This window comes from Apaloderma vittatum, unplaced genomic scaffold, assembly GCF_000703405.1.
Source record: "Apaloderma vittatum isolate BGI_N311 unplaced genomic scaffold, ASM70340v1 scaffold2154, whole genome shotgun sequence".
Classification (NCBI taxonomy): Eukaryota; Metazoa; Chordata; class Aves; order Trogoniformes; family Trogonidae; genus Apaloderma; species Apaloderma vittatum.
Window position 1 is genome coordinate 21,555 of NW_009714146.1, and position 20,182 is coordinate 41,736.

At 36.5% G+C, this 20,182-nt stretch overlaps 1 protein-coding gene across 1 annotated transcript in view; it reads left to right on the forward strand.

Annotated features, from left to right (window-relative positions):
- Nucleotides 1–17,920, forward strand: part of TTC8 (tetratricopeptide repeat domain 8) — a gene marked incomplete at its 5' end in the record, with an annotated part of 27,762 nt that extends 9,842 nt beyond the window's left edge. The window contains 8 exons of the mRNA XM_009868624.1: nt 4,738–4,823; nt 5,953–6,040; nt 8,998–9,108; nt 11,131–11,270; nt 12,462–12,636; nt 13,901–14,023; nt 16,042–16,125; nt 17,732–17,920. Coding sequence (XP_009866926.1) covers nt 4,738–4,823; nt 5,953–6,040; nt 8,998–9,108; nt 11,131–11,270; nt 12,462–12,636; nt 13,901–14,023; nt 16,042–16,125; nt 17,732–17,848 — 924 coding nt within the window. The remainder of the gene's footprint in view (nt 1–4,737; nt 4,824–5,952; nt 6,041–8,997; nt 9,109–11,130; nt 11,271–12,461; nt 12,637–13,900; nt 14,024–16,041; nt 16,126–17,731) is intronic.
- Nucleotides 17,921–20,182: the final 2,262 nt, after the last annotated feature.

Here is a 20,182-nt window from a genome sequence, read left to right on the forward strand (position 1 = left end):
TCACACTTCACAGGATGAAGTGCCTTTATATTGTAGTGTGTATCTCCGAAGAGATTTTTTAAACTGTTTAGTTTGATTTCTCTCTTTCCTTTTCATTCCTCTTTTTGTCTGCGCTTTCTACACCATTTTCGGTATAATTCTATTCTCCAAATTTGGAAGACTCATTAATTTTTCTTCAAAAAAATAAATACTTTAACTTTTGCATAAACTTGGCTGCATCACTGTTTATTCACCTTGCCTAACAATGGCATTTCACTAATTAATTTTCTTTCTTCTCCCTGAAAAGAATTTGGTCACTCAGAATTCAGCAGAGAAACAGCAAATGTTTTAACTGTTTAAAAGCTGATCTGGACCTTGCTTGATCACCCATTAGAATAGTCACTGACACCTCTTGCATCTTTCCATTTCCTGCTACTGTGTGATGTTGCACATTCTTGAAAAAAGAACACAACAGTTTTCTGCATGAGATGAGAGGAAAGAGCTTAGAATCCTGGGAAATTGGCTTAAGTTTGTGACAGTATAGACTGAAAAGCCACTACTTCTGCATGGGTAGAGTTGGAAGACCAGTTCCTGCAGTTTTGCAAATAAAACACAAAAGTAGTAGTGTCAATATCCTTCTTTTGGCACTGCTGATCCAGAACAGTTTGTACTGTCCTCAGCTGCGTTATTATTTCAGAAGCAAAGACAGTTTTGTTGTTTATCTCCTGTTTAGTATTCAGCCAATGTACAGAAAGAAAGGGGGGAAAAAAAGCCTCAGTAATTTTAGTTGAGAAATATTGTTAATCAGTGTGCATTTAGCTGGACAGATAATGCAGGGAACTAGGTTCAGATGAGAAGTAAATACATCTGTAGTCTATCAGTTATCAGAAATGTGGGGAGGCAGGCAGAAGAGAGAAGCACTGAAATTTTTCAGCACCTGAAAATGTATTCAAAGTCTTTCGTCTTATGTAATAAAATATAAAATTAATAATAAATACATTAATAATTATTTTGTAATAATTAAGAAATATAAAATTAGTAATAAATAGAATTAAAATAACCACTTATCTGAAGAAATTGCTATTACCCTATCCATTATTGTTCTTGAATTGTTTCCTTTTGAACACATATACTTAATAACTGGCTTTCTGTACCTGCTGTAAGAGCGGGGCAGTTTAAAAGACTTGTCCAGAAATAGTTCAACTGCTACTTTTTTCAGCAGTAGACTTGCGACATCATATTCTGCCCTTATTCACAGGTGGGTAGTGGTGACAAGACACTTTGTCCTTAGGAAGAACAGTGATTGTACAATATACACCTGGGGCCAGAAATCATGACCTCTCATATTCCTTAGTTCTTCCTAAGACTCTGATGTTTTTACTCTCTGAGAGAAATCTGTTTGTAATGGAATTATGTTAGATTTGCAAACTATACAAATCAGGAAGACGCTCACCGTAGAAATTGTGCTAAATTGAATGTAGCTAAAGCCATTTACTCAGCTATTTTATAGACTATCCTGTGCTGATTTGTCTACGAGTAAGACTTTAGTCAATAACTGTTGCTGGTAAAATTACTGCTACTCAGCAGCACGTTAAAGAGGCAGCTGTCATTTCCCTCTATCTAATTTCTTGGTGAATACAATACTATATATGAACTGTACATTTATTTGAAACTTAATTTATCAGCTTAATTCTGCAATATAGTAGTAAATTACCACAACCCTATGAATTGTTTTATACTGAGTTACAGTTGGTAGACAATTTGGAAGTCTTAGCTGTGATACAGTTTAGCTAAGGAAAGTAATGGTAAAAACCAGACATCTCAGAGTCATGCTAAATACAGTTACAGATAAAGAACCTACATTTTTCTTCATCTAAACCAAATTCTAAGTCATTATTTAAGAAAAACTTTAAAAAAAGTCAGAAAATCCACTACGTATTAGGGGGTTTTATTATTTTTATTTGCACACCTATAAGAACTGAAAGGCTTCCTGGGTCTAAGGCTGTTTTTGAAAAGGATTCCTGTATATGTGAGTGACTATAGTAAGTGCTCTACAGAGTAACAGTTTCAACTGATGAGCATTTCCAGGTGATGAGTTATATCCTGAAGTTTATTAAACCTTGTAGGAAAATCAGTGTGGAGCTTCTTTCTCATATGTACATTTGAGGCAAAAACCCTTCAAAGTACATACCTGTACCTGCCAATCTGCAATCCAGGTTGTTTTTCCCTTCTAGTTAGTAATGTAACTGCACCAGCGTTCAGCAATGCACAGGGCAGCCATGAAACTACTACTGTTATAGGTTAGTTTTAGATTAATGTGCTGTGCAGATCAAATGTTAATTTGCACTGAAAATGTGCAATTAAAAAAAAAATAAGTTTGCAGGAAACTGAAATTGAAATATGCTAGCAATTGCTATTAACATGGCGAGGTGAAGGCCTTGACTTTTAAAAGTCTATTTTAATCAATTTACTAACATTTCAGAGTCCATTTTGTCAAAAGAGTTTGTTGTAGTACCACCAGAAAGTCTAACTACTAGCGTTTAAAAAGCTGGCACGGATATGCACAAGGCCTTTTCAGGCAAATACTTTCTAGAAATGCTGGTAATGTTTGTAGTATTTTTGGATCAAAGCTTTCATGATCGCTTGTAAAGTATCAGAAACAGGGTTTTCCTATTCCTTTCCTACTTCCTTAATAGGAAAGTGTAAAATCAGGACTTAATTTCACAAAGTTAAAGTGAAGTCATGCTTTGTTTCTTGATGTTAGTAATAGGATCCTAGTAAGAGCTCAGGATCTGCACTGACAGATAGCCTGCTGATGTCAGCATCTACTAAGCCTGAAGCAGTCTTAGTCCCCACTTTCCAATAGCAGCCAGAATTGTTAGCCTTGCATAAAATAGTTATCAGAAGTAATTAGGGTACTAGAAAGAAAGCTGAATGTGTAGCTACAGAAGGGATCGTTTTCTGAAATCCAGTCCTTCTCCTTGAATACTTGTCATCAGAGCACTCTAAGGAAAGCTCTGTTGAAGGCCACTGTTCACAGTATGAGCCTGACTCGTTTTAAGAGGCTGCTCACGCTGCTTTAGAGGCAGGTGTGGTAAATGACAGACACACGCATTGTTTGTACGTTTGTAAATGCAGCAGAAGTAACCAATGTTTTAACATAGTTTTCCCTAATTTTCCCGGTACTGGGACAAAATTGCTTATATACCTTCAGATAAAAGAACAAATTTATCTGGAAGGGAAACCAGTAATTTCTGTCTTGAAACAGGCTTCTTCCCCATTATAGCTATAGCCTCCAGAGCCCCTGATGTGCAATTTGCAAAGTCAGTAAGAAACAAAGGACAACCATGGTAAGAGCTGCCATCTGAGGCCTTTGAGTATTCCACCTAACTGGAAGAAATGACTTCAGAGTTGTAAGCTTTCTTCAGTTTTCTCTCTCCTGTCACAGTGGCAGTCGATGACAGCTGTCTCTTTCTCTTTGAGGACAGCATCAATGCAACTCTGTAGCCTGAATTGCTGCAGAAGAATTACTCTTTCTCACAGAGCCAAAAGAGAGCAACTTGTCTAAGTTGTCATAGCTCTGCTGACTTTGCTGCGCTGTGTCAGATCTACACCCATTGATTACTTGCAGCCTTATTTTGCTAGCAGGAAGAACAGCAATCAAACTCAGAGGTAGATGTCACTGAATTAGGCTCTTTCTAGTATTTCAAGTATTCAGATTATTTTTTTCTCGAAAATTATTTGTTCCTCTGCTATACAGTGGCCATTGTACAGAACTTTTCCATATTGTTCCTAGTAGAAGCTAGTTTCTGATTTCCATGGTTTGCAAAATGTTCATGAAAATAAACCAAAAAAGTTAGTTCTTTGTTATAAAAATACTATATTGAAATGTTTTAGACGATTTCTGATTATATCCCTAAAATGTAAATAACAAATGTGGCATGGCTTTGATATGTTCTTGGACAAAATGGAATTTTAAAAAAAGAACACTAACAATTGCTTCTTTGGTAAGTTTTGGTACAGGACACGTCTATTTAACAGAAATGTTGAAGTTGCAACAAAACCATGAAAAGCCATACATTCTGTCTGTGGTGGATGATGGTAGAACATTGATTAGTGTATTTACTTTTCCAATATACCAGATAAAAGAGATTTTAAACCTCCACCCTGTTTAATAGCTATCTATTTCTTAGAATATTTATCTATGTTTCCTGTCTGTCATGAAATAGTTATTTACATCATATACTTTTTAAGGGAAGAAGTATTTCTTACTGCACACGCCTTAGAGTTTCCAGAAGTTTAGGCAACCTGATACTATCAATGAATTGACAGTGTCTGCGGTATTTCAAACTGGCTGAACTGATTTCTTTATTTTAGTATATTTTTACCTTTTTTTAACAGCTTCTAGAGAATAGTGATGAGAAGATTGGAAAAAGTGTGTCGAGTTACACAACTATTCTGTATATTCTGAAGCAGTGCTTCAGGACTCTGATAAAATTAATTTTTTATTTTCTCTTTGAGTTACTAGAAGCTGTTTAGATTATGTGTTCCTATAGGGGCAAATTATCCTTTCAGCTACTTAATGCATTAAGCTGTAAAAATAGTAAACATAAAGCAGTGTCCCCACCTCCAGTTTACCAGGACTTTTTGTTCAATATTTTTTCTTTACAAAAATCTTTACATTATTCACTTTGTGTTCTTTTTCTTTGTGTAAACATTGAAGGTATTAATTTTAAGATGATGGGTTTGTTTTGAAAGGCTCTAGATTTGGCAGCCCTTGCCACTGAGCATGCACAATTCAAGGACTGGTGGTGGAAAGTCCAAATTGGGAAGTGCTACTACAGGTAAATCTTTGTTCATTTCTTCTGTGGTCAGTGAGAATGAGTGCAGGACCTGAGCTGCTGGGTGTGCTGTGCAATGCCGAGCACTGAGGAATAGTTTAGTCAGTATTCAGTTGGAGAGCACTGTGCTTACATCTAAATATTCTTTAATATACAAGGAGATGATGTTCAACTGCTTGACTTAAAGGATCAACACTGATTATCTTTATGTAAGTTGATTAGTTGCATCTTCACCTTTCTTATTGCGTTGTTTGAAAAGTCAGTAAATAAATGCACAGTACTGTTGTTAAAACAGACCACACAAAATGAATATTGTGGTACTAGCTTGAGAAATTAACTGTCAGTGAGGGCTTCAGGTTGATGAAATAATAAAAAAATTAAATTTTGTGTTAGATACTTTCTGCCAGAGGTACATTGCCCCAGAAGTACCAGTTCCAAAGACACTGAGGCCTCAGGGCTGGTACCCTGTACCTCAGCATCTGATAGCAATGACTTAGGAGTGCCCCGGCATGCCTCTCTGAGGGAAGAGTGGCAGCAGTGGAGAGGAGGGCTTGTTGCAAGCAGTTTGGAGTGGTTCCTGAGGATTTAGCTATAACAGCCAGACCTACCAAAACTCCTCCTGATACAACCCTGCTTCCCATAGTTCAGAAGTTTCACCGTTTCCCATACAAGCCTAGGAGAAAGTGTTTTATAGATGACTAAGAATTCCTGAACTTTACAGTGGAGAGTATCTACATGATCTTTGCCATGAGTGAAGAAATTCTCTAAAACCATGTAGGTAGAGGTTGAGGCATGTCTTTAATTGCTCATTTTCTACTGTCCATTCTGCACAAAGAGCAGGAAGAAGTCCTGTGATAATGAGTACATCATTCAGTTATCACCAGAAGGCTGCATGTACCAAAGGGGACAGAATGTAATGAATTTACCCACTTTGCGTAGTTTTGAATGGTTGTCTTTATAACCTTATTATGTTTCACAGCATGGTTTTTGTTAACAGGCACATAAAAAATGACCGTAAAGTATGCTTTGGGGCAGTTCACGTTTTGTTTAGTGTGCATTGCTTCATTATTTAATAAGCTTTTTTAAAAAAAAAACAAAAAAACAATACTTTCTGAATCTCTCATCTCTTTAGATTAGGATTATATCGTGAAGCTGAGAAACAGTTTAAGTCAGCTCTCAAGCAACAGGACATGGTTGATACAATCTTGTATCTGGCAAAAGTAAGTCATAAATTTGCTTGTTTGAGAATGAAATGAAGTTCCAGACTATCCCTGGGAAGTCCATGCACCAGAATAGCTGAGTACCAAGCTTCATACACCATTAAGTTTAACAGTGTGTGATCTCCATATAGACCTGAGGCACTGCATGCTAACAGTTGAAGTCTAGAGTTTACAAAAAGATTTTAGAGCTTACAGGTTTCACACAAAAAAAAATCTCCTATGTTAGTGTATTCTTTGCTCTAAACTCCAATGAGGCTTCTATAGCTAGAGAATTACTGGAGTTCCAGTATGAACAATGTCACTCTGTATGGTCTCCTAGGAAACTAATGCAATAAATTAGTAAGTGAAGAAAATCCTAGTTTCACAAGCGAAATCAGAACAAAATGATCTTAAAGTAAGCAGTCGGGAGACCTTGAAACAGAGAGTATTCTGTCAAAGGCATTAAAAGCTTTAAAGGAACAGGTGGCACAGCTGAGCTTCAGAATTACTTGTTTACAAAGGTACACATCAGATTCCAAACATTTTCCAAGACATTCAAGAAAAGGTGGCCTGTGAGAAACTAAACTGCATCTTTCTTCCTCTTGTCTGAGAAAGAGATTAGATTAGTTGCTCTTTATCAGCTCCCTTTAAGCCAGCTGTCACAGGCCTATCCAAAAATCATCATTACTAGTGGGTAATTCAGACATTTCTTCACCTTTACATTTCTTGAGCAGTTTACATTTTGTATTTAAATTGTCATCATTGCTGTCTGGAGAACCATTTCAGATTTCTTTCACTTCCAGGAGGGATTCTGCAAAACGCATAAGCTACACGGAGTGATTAAATTGGCAGAGTGATTGGATTAACAGGCAGTGATTTGTTGTGGGACATATGCATTCCCCCACATCGTTACTAGCTCCAGTAGAAGCTGCAGTTGAATTTCCACCTCCCACTCCATAGACCATAGCTCTCTCAAGTATAAAGCATTGCACACGATTTAGTGACTGTGGATGGACAGGCGATAGAGCAGGGCACTGAGATGTAGCTCAATCTGACAGTACTGAAAAGATAAGACTTGAGTTAAGCAGCCATTAAAAAATTAATGGAGTTACATCAGGTTCTGTGCAAACAGACCAATACTGCAGTAACAATTAATTTTCTGTTTATATTCATTATTACAACAGCTGTCTGAGTTTTTAAAAATATTTTCCTGAAAGCTGACACTCCCTTGAAATGCAATGTATGAAAAAAGACCAAAAGCAGATGAAAAAAATAAAGAATCTTTAAAGAAGTTGGGGCTGCTGAGAAGTTGCAAAGTATTTCATGGCCCCAGGAGAGCTGGAAATGGGATATTTTTACCAGAGATAAGAGAGATTCCAGAAAGAAAATGGAGCCGTTCTGTGTTTAACATCTAAAACTTAATGACTGTAGCTATAGTACTCTTAAAGAGCTGATCTCCCCAAAGCAGCTGTGAGTAGGTGGAAGTTGTCCTGCCTATCTTTTAACATAAAAAGATAAAAATGGAGCAGATCTAGTGAAGTTTCCTGTCCTTCATTTGTTACATTTTTTTCCCCTAAGAATATGAAGATAACTGTGCTTCATAGCTAGATCAGGTCAAAAAAACAAGCAAGCAAACAAAACGAAAAAACAAAATTTTCTCTCGGTTCAAACAAAGAAAATATGAAATTATTTGTAGGTATGGCATTGTGCACTGACTTGCTGTACATATTTAGGTTGAGTTGTACAAGTCACTCATATAGGCAATACTTAGGAATAAAACAACCAGCCAAAGTTCTTCCTACTTAAGAAGTTATGATGAGCTATCATATATTTTCTTTGATCTGTGTACTTCCCAGTGAAACTTGACAGAGTAATTTAGTTGTAGAAAACTGTTTCTACAACAGTAGAAAATAGGAGCATGACGACCACAATGGATACGATTGTTTAAAATTTAATGCAGACATAAAATTCATCAGAAACTGCTGCATGGTTTGTGAATGAAAAACTATCATAAATTACTGGAAAACACCACTTGTATTTCTTTTTGGCAGTGATTAATTTGAAATGGCAGTCACTTTACTGGGAAGGCTCTCACAGTCGACAACTCTTGAGTCGTCATAGACGACTTGAGTGGTCATAGAAAGAATTCTCTGCAAATGTCTACAGTAGGATATTAACTATAGGGATATAAATAAAGAACTTAAAACTTTAATTAGTATTTTGATTGTTGGCACTCGAAAGTCCATGAAGCTCAGGAACAGAAGTAGAAAACGTGTTTGGAGGTCTCTCAGGTGTTCAGTTAGTGTTGGTATTTTTCTTACATTGCTTCACAGAATGTTTGTGTCAGGATACCTGTCACAGAGGTGGTCTCTATTGACACCTTGATGTTCTCCATCCAGTTCTCACACAACACAATCGACATCACATATTGTCCTGATCAACACAGAAGCCAAAATCACAGAGACCAAACTGCCCTCTTTATGTTGCAAGATTTATTGTTTGTGACAGGGAAGGTTGGCAGAGCAGTAAGGAAATTTGAAAGTGTCACTGCTCTGTGCAGTGCAGTCTAATTTGGCTAAGTAAAATTTTTTTGTATTACAGCAGTATCAACCTGAAGATCCAGCCTAAACATAAGTTTTTTAAAATATGTTAAACATGAAAATATTCAAGGTGGTACATTCACCTCTCTGTCAAAGTATATTATTTTGATGTAATAATAAATAACAAGATACTTTCTTAGTTTATTAGTGATGTCCAGATAAATTAATAATCTCTAGATGATATGCATGCAGATTTAATTATCTTAATTAGCTGATCTTCATTACAAAGATTTATTCAGTATTTACTCCCTTTTTTTCCCTAGTATTATTGACCATCTCAGCTAATGCATAAAAGGTGGTATTTACCTCCGTTGTCAAACAGCGGTACAAGTATAAAAATCAAGCATTTGACATTTATATACCCTTTTATTTGCTTAGGTGTATTTGCGCTTGGATCAGCCGGTAACAGCTTTGAACCTTTTCAAGCAAGGATTAGATCGGTTTCCTGGAGAAGTGAGTCTTATTTGTGGAATTGCCAGAATCCATGAGGTATGCACCCACTACCTAATCCTTACTGTGGCCAAAGTTAGTGGCCTGAGCAAGAAAAAAGAGCCAAGAGCTGAATACAACTGTTAGGTCATAAAAAATGAACTACGCTAATGCAAACTGGTAACATTACACAAAGATACCGAAGTATTGTTAGGGAAGCCCTGCAGCCCTGTTTGTTTAAATGGTTAGTCACACTAGTGAGATCCTGTTTACTCTTGACACACAGAAGCAAGTCCATGTTAAGTCAAGCAGTCCAGATGTTGCCCATGTAGCTAGATGTAGGTTATATATGTTAAATCATACTAAAATTACTCAAGCCAGCAGCAGGCTGCTAGGAGGATTAAACAGCAAAATAGTCTACTCGTCAGTATTGCCTTTATTAGCACTGTGTGTTACCGTTAGTTTCTTAAGCCAATGAAAACAGTTGGTATATGAATGTTTCTTCATTTAGGAAGTAGATTTTAAGTGGGATGAGTTTTAAAGTAGTTTCATTTTAGTTTGGTAACCATGTATTTTGTATTTTAGAAATCTATATTTTCATGTCAAGCAGTGGACTTAGTATTGTTTTTCACTGAATGTTGGTAATGACGCTATTCCAGAACAAATGTTTTAAACAAAGTCATGAATTTATTTATTTTTTCTACATTCATACTTGACATTCTTTCCTGTTCTCCTCATTCTCATCTAACCCCTAAGCATTAATCCATTTTCATATTAAATCCTTTTTGTCCTTCAGCAAGTAAGAAAACAGCTACATAATTTCTGGAGGCTTGTCTTTCTGAATTGTTAAACAGTTTTTAATATGGATATTATTTTACAGAACCATGCATAACATTGCATAACCCTTTAAGGAGTTATTAAAGAGCAACATATAGTTGACAAGAGCTAGTCTTGCACTGACACCTGAGTGCAAGATTATAGCTTCATTAGCAAAGATTTGTACTGCAGCACAGGGCTGTTCTCATTGCAGAGGCACACACTTGGAATATATGCATCAGGCATCTTAGAGCTTTTCTTCTCTGTCAATAACCTTTTGACAGTATAAAGAGTTGTATACCTTTTTTTTGTTCTGAAAACCCATTATTTTTAAAGGGCCTGCTTTAGTACTATTTCCTTTTATCACAGGAAATACATTTTTTTAATATCTGAATACACTGCTGATGTTAAATAAAATCTTATTCTTCATTCATGTTCAGAGTACAGTCTATCTACAGCACACAAGTAGAAATTATTCCTCTCTAAACAAAGAAGTATGTTTTGATCTTTTAATTTATTTTCTTCTGATATGAGGTAGAGTCCTCTGGTGACTTGCACTCCTCAGAAACAGTGCGATGTTGTTCACAGCAATAAGCTCACCCTAATTCATGTTCCAAGTAGCATACATCCAAGTATGTATTTTTATACAACATAGTTGCTTAGCTGAGACATAGTTGTGTAGCTGATATATCCTAGTTAGTACAGGTTTTGGTAATAAATCTGTGATTTTTGTTTTTAAGAGCATGTAATGAATGTTCATATGCAATTAGATTCTCATTTGTGATCAGAGCAATTCATGACTTGATTTACAAAGCACTGAAAAGGATTCAGACATTGACTGGGGAAGTAAGTCTCCTGTATGTTGCCATACTGGGAAGCTGATGGCACAGTACTGTGTATCGCAAGCCTTTGTGCAAAGAGTAGCAAAAGGCCCATTGCACATGCTAAGCTTCTGACCAATCTCTTTTTCTAAAAAATAAAACCCAAGTAAATCTCTTTTGTAGCTATGACATGAGTTAATAGCAGGTACAGCTAGTACTGATAATATACATTCTTCTCGTGGATACCCTGGGTTGCTTGTGAAGATGGCAGTCCGTGATGTTGCATTGTATGATCAGAGAACTGTAAGAGCATACATAGCTAATCCCAGTTAAGTACTGCACAGGACATAGATAAAGCACTCAATAGATTGACATTTTAATAAGTTTTATGGTAAAAAATGGTGATAAAAAGTAGAACTAATCTGATTTTTTTCCACATGTATAGGAAATGAACAATATCTCCTCAGCTGCAGAGTACTATAAAGACGTCTTAAAACAAGACAATACTCATGTGGAAGCTATTGCATGCATTGGCAGTAACCATTTTTATTCAGACCAGCCTGAGATAGCTCTGCGGTTTTATAGGTATCTACACTCATGGGGAGGGAAGGGGAGCGGAATGTGTAAGAGGGTAATAAAAAGGGTTGATTTCTGTAATGCTGTTAGCAAAAAATGGACATTAGGGGATTGGCATGGGAGGATGATTGAGCATTTGGACAAATACCACCATAAAATCAACATATCGCCTTGGGTTTCTTCTTAGCCAGTGAAAATTGCATCTCTCCTAAAAAATTGCCATCATTACATGTTGAATATGTAGAAATATCAACAAAGATTGAAATGATCCTTCACAACATGAGGCAGCTTGAGAAACTGGCCCATACTCCCAACTTCAGTTGCCTTCAGAAGGCGCATAGACCTCCCATGAAGCCCTTTGAAAAAGAGTAGTCTTTGAAAAACTCCACCTGAAGTCATGAGCAGTTGTTACTTGGACATGGGCTTGAACTTGAATGTTCCCCCATGTTTTACTGAAAGCAATAAAAATTTAGTGTTAAATGATGCTGCTTGGTTTTTGTTTCAGTACAGTCAGAGTGCAAAGGAGCCTGATTTGTGTTCTTAAGCCTAAGAGCAGATTCAGTCAGTATAAGCACTGTCATTTCCTTTCTCTTTTGTGCTTTAGGTTCAGAAACTCAGTCATGATGAAGACAGCAGCCCTATTTTTCCCTGACCCTCTTAACATATCTGGTTTTCCTAGAAATATTAATAAACAGAACTTATATAAAACATCTCCATTCTAAAAGACACATAGAATAACATCAATTTGAATAAAAATCTGAGTTATGCTTCAAATGTAAGATTAATATAGATTCACATACTAGATGTACTCCTGATCAGAGCAGTGGCGAAGGATAGGAATTGAGCACAAAATTGAAGCCAGAAGTTATAAATTGTAACTGCAATAAATGATAGCTTGATTGACGTTGAGGAATTGGAAAGAAGAAATGGAGAAAGTCTGCGTACAGGTCTGACTTAAAGTCAGATCATGTGGCACAGTCAAATAAGTTATCTAATTTACACGAAGGCTGTTTTGCACAGCTTCGATTCTGCTAATCAAAAATGCCCTGTGCTGCCCTTCAGGAAAACTTTACCAAGTGTGAAACTGTGACCCTTCGTTATTACACCTTCTCAGAATAGGCAGAGAACTTTGTCATTTAGAATAGAGCTCTCATTTGAAATTAATTAAAAAAAAAATAATAATATTGTCTTTCAATGTAGACGGCTCCTGCAGATGGGTGTTTATAACTGCCAGCTTTTTAACAATCTGGGCCTCTGTTGCTTTTATGCCCAGCAATATGATATGACACTGTCTTCATTTGAACGTGCACTGTTTTTGGCTGAAAATGAGGAGGAGACAGCAGATGTGTGGTACAACCTGGGACATGTGGCTGTGGTATGAAAAATTTTAACAACCTTTCTGAATACAATTTTACAAAAACTGAAAATAGAATAACTAGAAAGGAGTCGTGCTACTTTGAAGCATGAAGTCCTATAGTGTACAGGATGAAGTGCAGTAAAAATTAAAGGTTTATTTGCAGTTTACTAGAGTGAAAGAGGCAAAAGAGAAAAGTTCTATACATCTTCACAGAATGTGTTTACTCCTGCTAAAAGATGCTCCCATCTCACTGTCTTTACACTTCCCTTTCTTTTTGAAAAAATCACAATTCATATGAGCCCTTGAAGGCCTTTGCTGCAATACAAGCTCATTTGACCAAAAAAAAATTAATTTAAGATATTTTTCTCTGAGCTCTTATTTGTTTTATATGGAGCATTAGACCAATTCTGTTGTCATAAAAATAAGTACTCAGCAGTACATAGCAAACACTATGTCATAGCTGAGAAGGCAAGTTCCTCTGTCTTATAGGCAGCTATGGAAATATTGTGTAATTGTGTGATAAAGTTCGTTAAATTTCTATGCTAATTTGCATTCATTATCCATTTTTGCAGATGTTCTTCCAGAAACCATGTTAGGTTTCTGTTAGCTGCATACACAGAATATGGTTACTGAATAAAGTTTCAGATGGCTTTCTAACATGAGTTATCTTACAATGCTGATTATGATTTAACCTAAATCAGAGAGAAACTCAATTGTTCATCTTGATTGTACTGCAGCTGGGATAAATTGTGTTAATTTATACTGCCTAAAACAATTAAATTTGAACTGATGTTGCCTGTATTTTTCAGCTTTTTTTACTTTTAATGTTTAACCAGATGCTGTACAAGTGTTGGTCATAACACTAGAGTATGAAAGAACAGTCAGAACCCTTAATTTTTATCTTCTAAAAACTAATCTTGCATGTGATTTATTTATATTTCATCTGTGTAGAGACAGAGAGACAAGATGACTTTTACCCTCTGGAGAAATCTCTGTTTTTCTTACCCTACTATAGATGGTAGCAGGTAGCATAGTCTCTAGATGACACTTCAGTCATCTAAAAGTTAAATTCGATGAAGTGAATTTCACTTGGGGCATGGAAGTTTGTGCTGGAGAGAAACAATGCTTCCTGGAGGAAAAATAGGAAGCAAGTGAGAGGGTCTGAGAAGAAAGTACATACGGTTCTGATCAGCGTGTTTTTATTGTAATTCGTATCCCATGTTAGTACATACGCATGTTGTTTCCAGTCTTTTCACAAATTAAAATACAGTATTATTTTTAGGGAATAGGAGACCTGAATCTGGCTTACCAGTGTTTCAAGCTAACATTAGTCAACAATAATGACTATGCAGAAGCTTACAACAACTTGGCTGTGCTGGAAATGCGAAAAGGTCGCATTGAACAGGTTAGTGTTCAATCTCAGCCTAAGCAGAGTGCTTCTTCAGACTGTTTTGTACTTAAGAAACACATAATTTCCCTGAGGTGTGGACATCATATAGTCTGGCTTACTACTGCACACAGAAAACATGGATTACTTTTGTGTGTGTTCCAATGTAACCTCCACGTTGTCGTACTGTCTCCCATTAAACTGCTCATTCTTAGGCATATGCAAATTGTGCAGCAAAGACAAACAAGGTTCACAGTGGTTTTGCAATCATTGAGATCTGTTTTCTGACTAAGTTGTCACTCTGTATTCGTCACTTAAATTACACTTAAATTACAACTTTGACTATATATTTGGTTTATAAGTGTAAATAATAAATATGCTTTTGTCGGGTAGCGGAAGATGACAGTCAGATCAGCTCTTAAAAGACTTGTTTCGACGAGGAGATTGCTTTAGAGTTTTGTTCCCAAGCAGCAAGTTCTTGATAAATACTTTTGCATCAGTAAGCTTGATGGTTTGTCTTACCTCATGTGAATATACTAAGTTGTATTGCGCTTAGGTGTGTGACATGCACAGTGGATTAAATGCATTAATTTTTTTTATACACATTTTACATACATATTAATTTTTTTATACACATGCAGGGAAAATTAATATACATTTGTTGGACAGTTTGAACTACTGTGGGCTTGTTTAATCCTTAGGGGAGCAAGCCTATTTTGATGGATTCACATATGCATCAGAGAGCTACAGTATGATATGAAGACTTGTAAATACCTTTTTAAAGAGCAGATTATTAAAGTTAACTGTATTCAGATTACCTAGCAATTACCATGGAAACACCACAATGAACCCAGCACACTGGATGTTTCCAGTGACAAATAAACTTTGGGTTTAGTTTCAGTTTCATAATTGGTAAATTAACAGACATTTAATTCCCAGGTGACACATCCAGTGGTGGATGTTGTGATTGCTAATAATTAGCACTGCAGAGCCTTTCCATTACGATCAATTGTTTCCAGTCTATTTTAGTTTTTAGCTTAAAATGTTCTATTTTCTTCTTGTATCACATATGTACTGCTCATCACATATGTGCTGCTCAGGGAGGTTGTGGAGTCTCCTTCTCTGGAGACATTCAGAACTCGCCTGGATGCGTTCCTGTGCGATCTCCTATAGGTGATCCTGCTCTGCCAGGGGGGCTGGACTAGATGATCTTCTGAGGTCCTTTCCAACCCCTGACATTCTGTGATTCTGTGATGTAATAAAAAATCAGAGTCATCACGACAATGAAATTATTCACAGAAGAATAAAAATGTGACGATATTTTTCTTGCCTTGGATTTTATTTTATTTCACAATGTTCTTTCATAGCTACTCTTGCATATACTCACAGTTGTCAGATTTAGGGAATTTTAGTAAGTTCTTAACTCTGCCTTCCCAAACAATTTACAGATACTTTTGGTTTTAAAAGATGAGGGTTTTTCCCCTGAAGTTCTCCTTGTTTTAGTAAAAGCATTCACAAGTTAACCTTAATTTTGTATTGGATTTACTGCATGAAAATGCACACTCTGATACTTAATTTTTCATGATTTTTTTAATGCTGCTATTTTCCTAGTCAGGAAAAATATAAGTTAATTTTATTAAAATTTTTGAGCGTGACTGTTGTCATTGTAATGATAAAATTTAAGTTTTCAGGAATGCTTAAGACACTGATATCAGAGACAACAAGTAAATACAGTGGGGTAGGACTGAAATCCTTTTTTTTTTTTTAATTAGTATAGTCTATTCAATGTTTAGAACTGAATTACTTAATTGAATAAGTCCTGGTGTTTTTTCTGACTTAATCATTTTGATGCTTTTAAACTGCATTATGCCTAAATGTACTATTGGTGTAACTCATACATAGCTGAAGATGGCTTTCTTAGTAAAGGCCTAGTAAAGAAGACACGTGATGATTTGTTTTAAGAATGATGAACATTGCATTAGGTTCTTGTTACCCTCCCTCACAGCTTTCACTGTATTTTTTCTTTCTCTACATAGGCAAGAGCTTTGCTGCAGACTGCTTCATCTTTAGCACCTCATATGTACGAGCCCCATTTCAATTTTGCAATACTCTCAGAGAAGGTAATGTGCTATCCTATCCTTGTAATGTAAAAATGAGCCTTGGTGAGGCAGTTGGGTTTTTATTGTTATTACTGAGAAATCCAGATAAGTAAGAGAGAAGAATACAGAATCCATAATACAGTTACATTCTCATTTCAGTACCCAGGTTTGCATAAAAGTAATCATTCAAGTGTTTGCTTTTGAGAATAAGTGTGTGCAACTACCTGTAAAGTAGCCTTGTAATTTTTGAAATGCTCAGAAGATGAACAATCCATTAACAATTCCATCTACAGTCCTTACAGTTGTTGACTTTTTCAGAATGTGAAGTGAAATAGTATTATATGGTTTATCAGTAATTATAGAAATAACAGAATTTATCCATCCCATGATCTTACTGATCTCTAAAGGAAAGTCTGTTCCTCAGCTTTACAAGCTTTCATCTTCGTGTGTTAATAATTTTTTTCGTACAGAGTATCTCAGACGCTGAATTAACAGTGTGTCCAACATTCCTATTAATAAGGACAAACTTGTACAAGTCCTTACCATTTCTCACAAGAAAAAATTGCTTCTTTGCTTATGCCTACACCTTCAAGATTCTGTTATGAGTCTGTGTTGTGTGGGCAGCCCAGCTCCTACAAATACTAAAGTACTTGCGTCAAGGAGAGAACAACCCATTAATTTGTAAGCATCTCCTCTCCATTGTGAAACATAAGATGGTTTGGAATAATTGCATTCTGTGCTTATCCATTAAGGAGTAAATCCTAGTCTCCAAACGTCTTGTTGCGTAGCCTTTGCATGAAGAACCCGCAGAGGTTGTGGGAGAAGACAGATGGTAAGATCAGCTCGCTGTTGATGCAGTGTGGTAATGCTCTCCTTAGGCTATGGTTTCAAAATGTAACTTCTCTGGCCAGGACCCTGGTTTCTTCCCCTAAGGAGAATTCTTGCTGCAGTGAAGCTCCATGTTGACTGATGTGCTGACAACAGAGGCCGCCTACTGACACTTTCCATAGCTGCTTCTTTTCCACCCAGGAGCTGTCACTTTTCCTAGATGTGTTCCCAAACATTTGCATTCTTTTTTGCTGAACCCACTTTCTGAAATGCTCTCCTTATCTACACCTTCAGCTTCCAAAAAATGATGGCTATTTTTTAGGAAAAAAATTAAGTTCCCTGGGTAGAGAACAATGTGGAAACTTACTTCTAAAAGGAGCAGAGGAGTAATAATCAGCTGCCCGACACTGTTGTGCCTCTCTGTGAGGAAGCAGGAAATCACGGAGTTGCAGCTTTTACAGAGGCCTGATTGGTTGTGTTTTGCCTGTATATACAGCAGCACTTCTATTGAGTTTAAAATCAAATCTTTCTCCTCACTTCAAGTGGTGGTCATCGTGCACCTTCTTGTCCATTTGTAAGAGTCAGGTGGAATGGGGTATAAAGTTACTGTCTAGAAGCACCATTAAAATCACCTTTCTGTCTTTTTCAAAAGCCTCCATACTGACTTTGTTTTATTCGTTTACCCTCGGGACCAGCTGTGTTTGAAGATTTGTGAGAATCAGAAAGGTACTGCACAGAATATGTGATGCAAATACCGCAGTTCTTGGGAATACAGAACTAGTTTGTGTGTTTCTTACAGGTTGGAGATCTTCAGAAGAGCTACACAGCTGCTCAGAAGTCAGAAGAAGCATTTCCAGGCCATGTTGATACACAACAGCTCATTAAACAGTTAAAACAGCACTTTGCTATGCTCTGACGAGCATATTTTTCATTACATAAAAACAGTTAGCCAGAGCAAATGTCCCATGCATCTTTTTGAAAATACTAGCCCAGAGTAGGTAAACTATACTTAATGCACTCCTGTGGCAAAGCCTGTGTTACTTCAAGTGTCCGGAAAGGTTTGAGTCTTAGTTAGTTTCTGTCGTCTTAAAACATACCACTCATTAAAATGCAGCTAGAACACCTTACCACTACATACACGAGAGATTACTGTAATGGCAGGATACTGCCAATATCACAACTTTGAAAAAGTTATCTGGTATATGAGCAAGTAAGTCTCCATTTAATATTAATCAACGTTTTAAAGGATTTTTTTTCTGACTTTTCTGCAGAAAAAAATTGTTTCTCGTGTGACAGTCTGTCAAGTAACGCAGAGTAAGAGTACTTCGTAACTGGTCTTCAAACTTGGCTTTGGATAGTATACTTTCTTAAGGAATATTTAGTTTGAAAATTAAAATACCTGAAAAGAATTTAAAATGCATATGTAAAGCAGAAGTTCTGATATTCCTTGTTGTACTGTATGAATTAAATAAACTGCAGTTTGTATGGTTTGTCTTATTTGATTATGCAAGTTAAAATTACATCCTTACTGCCATGAAAATTAGAGTCGGCGACCCTAACATGCTATGAAATGTTCCTCTCTACTCAGGAGAGTTTATTCTTTTTCTCAGTGAGTTAAAAGGATATTTAGAAGCTGTCAGAGTTAAGTACTAATGATAATTGCGAACAAGACATTGATTGGGGTTACCTGTGCTATCACATAGGTACTGTTGCCAAATAAATATTTGGATCATCCTGACTGCAAGAATGTTGCTAATAGCAACAAACAATGACTTTCTCTCTGTTATTCTCACATTCTAACTAAAAGGGATAATTTTGCAAGATTTCCCAACTCGACCTTTTTAAAATACCTTTAAGAAATATGGAATGGTAAGGCATTCTGAAATGGCACATCCTGAAACAGACATTTAAAAACCTTTCCTTGTTTCTCTGGTATAATAAGGGATTATCTTGGCTTAGGGAGCAACCCTAAACATGCTTTTGAATATTACATCATCCTTTTTTACTGTTCACCGCTTCCCTGCCCTCATCTTTGTATGACTCTTGTAGCTGGTGAAGGTCGATGCCGGGGAGCTTAAAGAAGTGTACCCATGGGTTCCCCCACAGAGCAGTCGGTAGGAGATGGTTAGAAACTGTATCATTAACTGCTATCACATCGTGTTGTGCATTGCAAAAGCATTGTTGGCTGAATAGATGCAGCATCTTTAATGAAAGTTTTATTTCTAAATAAGATTTTACTTTCTTCTAAGGAGGAAGAGAATTTGTAGGGAAGTTTCATCCTTTGATCTACACTACTTATGTCTTTCCAGTTGACCATGCTGAACTTAGAAAGCTACCAGAAAAGAAAATCTTAGCAGTTTTAACACAACTGCTGAGAATTTTTGAATGTGGTATTATTAACTCCCAACTATTTTTAAAATTGCATAGTAAGTAAGATTATTTCTAGATGAACTGGAAATGAAACTGGCATTGCAACTTCAGTTTTTAATCCAGTGTAGCAGCTCAGTAGTTCTCCATAGTTGCTTTTAAGATCCCGCTTACTGTGATGGCTGCTCAAATTAATGATCTCAATAACTCTTTAGCAAACAGTACTCCTTAGAACATAGATTTGACATGATTATTCTTTTAGTATTGGGGGATGTGTGGAGATTGAAAGAGAAAAGGCTCATGTATGGTAAGGAATCCTTTACACAAGATATGCTTGTGCAATTTGATTTAAAAAAACCCAACACCCCACACACAAACACACTCAAGTTCTAAATAAGGATTCACACTTTTTTAGCTCCTGTATGTGCAGCACCTGCAAGCCGTTCCGAATTTATCTTGCATGGTGTATTTTGATTGTTCCAAGAGACAGCAGCTGTTTGTGTTGTTGACCTTTCGTGCCCCAAAGCCAAGGTACAACAGTATTTTTTTCATTACTATCACACGTGCAAATCAAGTTAAATGTGGTGATGAGAACAGCATCACAATGAGAACAGATGAATGAGCAGGCTGTTTATCGTGAAGGAATCTTTCGGTTTCTTTTGTTGTATGTTAATTTGGTGCGAGCTCCAGCGAACAGATGAATCGGCAGGCCCTGGGACAAACCGCCTACAGTTAATTGAGGACAACACAGCATAACACAATGCATCAGAATCTGTATTCATCTCCGTGGTAGGATCACATTAGGATGGTGTGACCTTAATATTGAAAGCAGCTTTTCTGTAACATGGAAATCATTTTTTCTTTAACCTGTAGCGTAACTCCA